The following is a 7,736-nucleotide window of genomic DNA, read 5'->3' on the forward strand; positions in this document are numbered from 1 at the left end:
CACCAACAGCAATGAAGATTGATATACACGTCTAACTGATATCTTAAAAGAGGGGAAAATGTAATAAATATGAAGTATTTGAAATGACACAATATTCGTACATCACTTAGAACTATAATATGATATCAATTACTCATACAAGATCTAAGCAAAAAATAGTTTTATTCTTGAACCAAAAATATTACCATACTCATACGAATGAAGGAGAAAGAGTGCAAAGCAGAGTAGGAAAATCCACCAGGTTTGAGAGGAAGAAGTGGAAACCCATCACTTGGGGACCCACAAGCACACGTCCTTGACTCTGAAATGACAGAATGGCTGAGGTGGCAGGGGGGAAACCATGGGAGGATCTTTTCGTTACATTCTCTCTGTTTTGGCTCTGTATTCTGAATTGTATGAACATCATAATTACTGAATATAGAAAACATTATTATTCCCTTGTTTCTTGTGTTTCTATACGAGGATACCTAACACATACACTTTTTAATCCATGTTTTTCATACAGTTTGGTAAAAAGTAACTCACTATTCTATTGCTAAGGCCTGATATTAAAAATCTCTTTTCAAGCCCTTTTCTTCTACTGATAGAAAATCGATTATAATACTTTCCAGTGACTGAAATATAACTCGATTTAGTAGAATTTCTTTCTCAACCTTTTTCCAAGTCAATTCTATCTACTAACCCCAAACCAAATGGACACTAGGCATTGGAAAGTACAGAAATCAATTTTACAGCTCTAATGACCTCAGAGTTGGGTTGAGGTTTCACCAGCACACCAGCATTTACATCTAAATAAATTTACAAGATGTTGGCAAAGGGAAAAAATATGTAGTTTTTTTTACCAGGTGGAAGCCATCACCCTTTCTCCCCCTATGACTTATGGCAGAGGATAATAAATCTGCTTGCTCTCAGCCAGTGGTGACAATGGCAGCGTAAATGGCTCAGTTAAAAATATCGACATTTTCCAACAATCTCGTGCATTTCTACTGTAACAAAAGTTTCAGCTGATAGCCTCACACAATGGGGATTGGGATGCTCTTGCTGTTGACATTATGATGCATTTGATTTTGCACAGCCTTGACAGAAGCTACTCTAGCTGCATTGGCTGCTCTGTTAGCTGCTGCTACTGCTCTATTCACCCTTTCATCTACCTTGGCCACATCATAGGCCTTCTTAGCTGCTCTTCTTGCTTCCTGTTTGTTCACAAACAAACACATTAATAATGAAAGCTCGTGATGAAAACTAACTGTTTGCAGTTACTTTTGTCTTTTCTTTCCTTCTATTTAAATGGGCCAATTTGATACATATAAAAAAAACGTTCTCTCAGCTTTGTCAATATGGAAGAATTGTAGACAGTCAGAACTTTAGACAGAACGAGTGGCACCTTATTGATTATTAAATAAATAGGGGGCTTTGACCATAATATCTTATTCAAAAACTCCTGAATCTAGCTGAAATCTGTAAAAATTCTGGCTAATTTTTCCTGTAATGTAACACTATTTTTTTCAATTGGAATTTCAGTTAAAAAGCACCAATTCATACTCAGATAAGAAACCAACCTTGGAGACAGAAACACAACCAAAGAAACCATTACCAACAAGTTTGTAGATTCGGTAATAAAAAACTTTCAAGAAAGCATTATGATATACAGGATATCAATCAGAATTACCAATAACTCGGGTCATAAAAAATTCAAAGCACATAATTAAAGCTTATCACATTTCACATTTCTTCTTCTAGATATGCTTAAATTTCTCTTTATCCTCTTACTTTAAAATATACATTCCCCAGCCTTGAAAGATGAACAGAAACTACATTTGAGTCTATTTTAATGTAAAAAAACATTTTAGAGTTTTTTCTTTCATTGTGATTCTTGACATGATTGATACTATCAATTTCATGACCTTAAAAAATGAAATAAGAATTTTGGTGAAATTTCAAAACCAATAATACAGCTATATAAAGCTAATTGCTAGTGATGATCAAAGCCATAGAAAAAGGTAAAATATTATTGGGAGGTGCATTTGTAATTGTTCACAATTGTTTTTTTTTTATATTGAAAGTTATTAGGATGTTCAAGAGAAGGGAATGCAGTTTAAGCATCTCTCAAAAGATGATAATGCAATGTACTCATAGAAGATTGCTACATCATTTGCCATTGTAATAAAATAGTAAAGCATCAATGACAAAATGTAATAAGAATTTTGGTGAAATTTCAAAACAAATAATACCGCTATATAAAGCTAATTGCTAGTGATAATCAAAGCCATAGAAAAAGGTAAAATATTATTGGGAGGTGCATTTGTAATTGTTCACAATTGTTTTTTTTTTATATTAAAAGTTATTAGGATGTTCAAGAGAAGGGAATGCAGTTTAAGCATCTCTCAAAAGATGATAATGCAATGTACTCATAGAAGATTGATAAATCATTTGCCATTGTAATAAAATAGTAAAGCATCAATGACAAAATGTAATCATCCATACTGTTCATTCTAGGCCAAAGTCTTTTTTTCCTTTAATGATAAACGGGAAAGAACATTAAACAATAAATTAAGGTAAACTAAGTCACAAATGTAGAGTGTACCTGCACTGCATTTAGTACTCTGGAATGATTGACACCAACAGGAGAAACAGGATAGGTGGCACTCTGTGAGCTGGGAGTGTCAATGACTCCATTTTGCCAGTGACCAGACTGGGTTTCTCCATTTCTAAATGCATACATTCCAATTCCTTGCCTTTTGCCTTCATGCCAGGATCCTTCATAACAATGGCCATTTGCAAAACTATATACCCCATATCCATGCATCTTATCCGCAAAGTATTCACCAGCATATGTATCCCCATTTCTGATAACAAAAATAATTAGTTACAACAAAAGAAAAATACTATTACCAGTAAGCAAAGAAAAAGAAACAGAATAAAGTCCCATCAAATTCAATTTAATAACACCAATGATACTTAAAAGAGAGGAACCCATATTCAAGGTCAAGCATCCAGGATGGAGCACCAAGTTTCGTTAACTGCGTGCCCAAGATCCTAGTACTGATACTTGAAAGCACAGTCCATTTTAAAATTAAGGACAAAAAGGTAGGAACGTAGATTGTAGATGCTCAACACAGTGTCTACAAAGTGCACTGATCAGAGAACAAATACTCTTTTTGTTTTTTACGGACTGGTTTCCTTCAGTGGAATAAATAGGGAGATGGAGAGAAGAAGAAAAGACACCACACTTATAGAAGCTTGCAAAGTTAAACTACATGACATTCAAATGGTTAGAATTATTGCCATGTGATCACAAGGCCATGTTGTGGAATTAGCTTCTTGCAGAGGAACTTGAGACTGTGTCCTTGAAAACATGTGCCACGTAATTATAATGGAACACCCTATTGTTTTAAAGTTTTAGAGGTATAAAGCACCTTTGAAACTGATTCTATCCTTGGGAGCAGATACCTCTTTCTCTTGTAAACTGAAAGTAGCAATAACAAAGATAAGTCCTAAGAACATGAATACATACAAATAATGTTTACACTTTAAAGTTCAGTTTTTTCTGAATTTTAGATTTCCTACTTTTTGTTGACTTCATAGACAATATATGATCTTTCATTCAAATGAATCAAAAAGGAATATAAAGTCATAAGGAAATAATGTATTCCCGCAAAATGGTTTTCCAATCTCCCCTTGAATTGGTCTTTCTTCTACAGAAGGACATAAGAGATTATTCACTAAGATAATGAAAATGAACTCAAACAATATCATTAAAAGCTTTATGTATGCCTCCTTTCCCTTTACTTTTCCTAGGGAAAATGTTTACTATTTTACTCAAACTCGTAGAAGATAACAAATACATGAATTATCACATGTGATATCCACCAATCCAATTTCATTACTGAAACCCTTCTAATATATTTAGGTCTTACTCATCCACAAATACAGAAGCATGCTAGTTTTACCTACTTCATGATTCATATCCCCCATTAAAACTCAAAATGTCTTAGGATAAGAGGGAAACATTTTCAGAGTGATGATTTATACAAGATTAGTAGTTAGACACCACTAATGAATGTGGCTTTCTATAATATAGTGATTTAGTTTTACTTTCACAAAGAAGTGGTGTTTCCTTTTTAGCTCCCTCTTCCTTCCTTCTTCTTTCCCCTTGAGTGAGGCCCCACCCGGGTGGCCGGTGGAAGTGGATACAGGTGCTTTTGGACCAAGGGTATCAGTCTCATGCCATCTATTTAAAGCAATTAGCCAACTTCATGCTTGCTTCATCTAATCTTTGATTCCAATATTTAACTCCCACTTATTTATTTCCACACATCTAGACAATTGGCAGCCAAATGCCAATGCAGGTGAAATAAACTATCATTATTACTGTTACATGTTATTTGTACTAGGTCTATTTACCTCTTGGTTTATTCCAGGAAAAAGATACAATAGAAATTAACATCCTAAAACACCTCAAAGCAATTGCTTTGCAATAACTGCATTACATATTACGCTCCATAATTGCTACCAATAGGTACACAACCGAGCCAAGTAAATTTCAGATGCCTACAACGTATTTTAGACAAAACAGAAGCCATTGCTGAAGCAAATTGTATATCTTCATCCTCTATGCAAATGATTTGGACTGTAAAAGTATATTGATGGTAATCCAACTTTCATTTTTTATAAAATAAAACCTAAGACAACCCATGAAAGAAGCAAAAGGTTAAGTCTGAAGAAATTGTGGCAAGCCTACAACAAAACAGACTACAAAGTACATTACCAAATCAAGACCAACAACTTGCCAAAGTAACTCAAAAGCTTTAGATATACACACAACAAATTGAAAACAAAAGAGGTATTCAATTAGTACACAATCAATAAAAGCTGCCATCACATCATTCTCAATTGTCAAACACAAAACATCAATAGCCAAACAACAAGTCCACAATAAAGCAAGTTCAACACACACATGGACGAGTATCAAACGTCATTCCAGAAGGAAGAGTTTGTCATATCACAAAACCAAATCAAGCACCAACACCTTGCCAAAAGCATCTCGTAAAAAATTCACACACGCACTTCCTGCAAAGTAACTCACAAAAGCTTCACACCTACAGCAAATAAAACCAAACCAAAACAAGCATGGGATAAATTTACATCCAACAAACGCCGGCATAACACCATTCCCATTGGTCAAAACCCAAACACCATCAGCGAAACAACAAAGAAACCATACATAACACGGCCACCAAAACATGGTCCATAAGTAAGAAATTCCCATAATCCACAAACCTAAAGAACCAAAGACAAAGCACAAAACCAAACAAACCCCAGTCAGCAACACACATCAGTCAACTCCCACAAACCACTAAATCACACGCGTATCCTAATTCACACTACCCAATCTACACAGCCACATCAAAACATCAGTTAACGCGATCTCAAGCAAAACATCATGCACTCAGTCAGTTCCACGATGAAATATTGATTCCGAGTCCAAAAGTGATCATAAATTAAACCAACCTCGTACCCAATTTAACTACCTCGAACTTTCAGAATACAAACAACCAATTATAAACCGTAAAGAGCGTCACTTCAATTAATCACTTCAATCAAACACACATACGCACACACTTTCCCTCTCCCACCCCCACCCTCACCAACCATTTCCATACCTAAAATGATAGTGTCCAAGGCCATGCTTAACGCCCCACTTGAACTCCCCCACGTACCTGCTGCCATCCTCGCACGTGTGCACCCCACAGCCATGACTCTGCCCACTGGCCCACTCCCCGGCATAAACATCGCCGGTGTAAAACCGGTACACCCCGAACCCGTGCCGAAGACCCTGGCGGTACTGCCCCCGGTACCTACTCCCCTTCGCCCACGTCTCCACCCCAAACCCATCGTACTTCCCCTCCACCCAATCCCCCTCATACCTCCCACTCATGCTGTAGTAGTAAACCCCACTCCCACAACACTTCCCTCTTCTGAACTCCCCCTCGTAAACGTCGCCGTTCGGGTACGCAACCACGCAGAATTGAAACTCGGGCTGGGCCGGGCGGGCCCAGAACACGGGTAGCTTCAGCGCAGGCCGGGCCTCGGGCTTGAGGAAGAAGCGGATGGAGGGGATTCGCGGCAGGGCGAGGCTGAGCGAGAAGAAGAGCGCGGCGGAGAAGAAGAACGCGGCGAGGAAATCAAGGATGAAGGAGTTTGTAGGGTGGGAGACAAGGAAGTAGAAGAAGGGGAGGGAAAAGAAGATGAAGAGGCGTAGGCGGAAGCGGAGGGAGACAACGGAGGATACCCAGGTAGCGGTGGTGGCGGAGGGAGCGGTGGCGCGGCACGGTTTTGGAAATCTGTTGAGGGTTGGGGATTTGCAGAGGGAGGGTCTTTTATAGGGGACTGTTGAGGTTTGGGTCTGGAGGTTTAGGTTGGGAGTTAGGTTGGGGATAGGGTGGTGGTGGTGGTTGGGGTGGTGGCAGAGAGGGTTGAAATCGGAAGAGACGCCGGTGCTTTCTTTTCCGATCTGAAGTTCGGATTTCTTATGATGCATTACATTAGGGAAATCGTAACCACTTTCTTTTCTTTTCTTTTTCTTATGATGTTTCTGTTCAAAGAAAAAACAGAGAAGAAGAAAGAAGAAAGTGATTATGTGCGTCTTTTTAGTTTTCTTTCTGTTCTCTAACATAATAATTCGCCAACTATATATTAAAATGTGATAAGAAAACTTCAACTATGGTTGAGGGTATTGCTAAATACAATAATATATTTTATCTTATGTTTTTTCTTACTAATTTTGTAAAATATTTATAAATATTAAATGAAAATAAAATTTAAGATTATTCTATTTAGTAAGTTGAAGATTAATAAAAGAACCAAACATGGACTCGTTCTGGTTGGTTGGTGGTTCTAGTTATAGATAAATTAAAGATAAAAAAAATATAGGAGAATTTTAGAGTAGAGTTTAACTTTCTTTTTATTTTTTATCAATAATAAATTAATAATATATTAATTTTCATAAAAATTAATCTTACATTTTAATATATTAAAATATTTTTTATTTTATCACATTTATCTAATTTTTTACAAACTTTATTTTTAATTCCATCAACTTTCATCTTGAAATCTATTAAAATAAATAACGTAGAATTTACTTTCAAATTTACTCAAATTCATCTACTGACACTCTCTCAAATTTATCTTTACAAGTGAATACACTTAAGAATGTATTAAATATGTTTTTAGTCTTAAATATCATGTTATTTTAGTTTTCGTCCATCTTTCAAACTCTGTCATACTTAGGTCCATCTCCTTTTAGAAAGTTATAGATTTAGTCCTCCATGATCAGTACCATTAGTTTTTTTTTTTTTTTTTTTTTTTTTTTTTTTTTTTTTTTTTTTTTTTTCTTCTTCTGGTATGGCAAATGATGTGCCACATTCCTAGCTTGATAAAGTCGACAAAACATGTGTATTGTGGATGCAAACCTTACCTCGTGAGTATTGAAAATCCACATCGACTAGAGGTAAGGCCAATTTATAATATATAAGTTGGTGTAAACCTTACCTTATAAGTCGATTTTGTGGTGTCGAGTTAGGCTTAAAGTCCACTTCTTAACATGGTATTAGAACTAGGTTAAAGTCTATCCTAACGAGATTTGTGTGGACATATTGTTCCATCCACTGTTGGACCACTATTTGATATAGTTTTGTAGGGTTAAGTGAGACTTAAAGTCCACTTCTTAACAGTGA

The 7,736-nt window shown here is 36.2% G+C and overlaps 1 protein-coding gene across 1 annotated transcript; it reads right to left on the minus strand.

Annotated features, from left to right (window-relative positions):
* Positions 1-615: 615 nt before the first annotated feature.
* On the minus strand, positions 616-6,678 carry LOC106774217. The gene is made up of 3 exons (XM_014661127.2): positions 5,721-6,678; positions 2,585-2,846; positions 616-1,193 (listed from the first exon to the last, which is right to left on the minus strand). Exons 1-3 carry the CDS (start codon positions 6,674-6,676, stop codon positions 1,014-1,016), a joined length of 1,398 nt encoding a protein of 465 aa, XP_014516613.2. The 5' UTR covers positions 6,677-6,678; the 3' UTR covers positions 616-1,013.
* Between the last annotated feature and the right edge of the window lie 1,058 nt (positions 6,679-7,736).

The sequence above is a fragment of the Vigna radiata genome, chromosome 9 (assembly GCF_000741045.1).
Source record: "Vigna radiata var. radiata cultivar VC1973A chromosome 9, Vradiata_ver6, whole genome shotgun sequence".
NCBI lineage: Eukaryota > Viridiplantae > Streptophyta > Magnoliopsida > Fabales > Fabaceae > Vigna > Vigna radiata.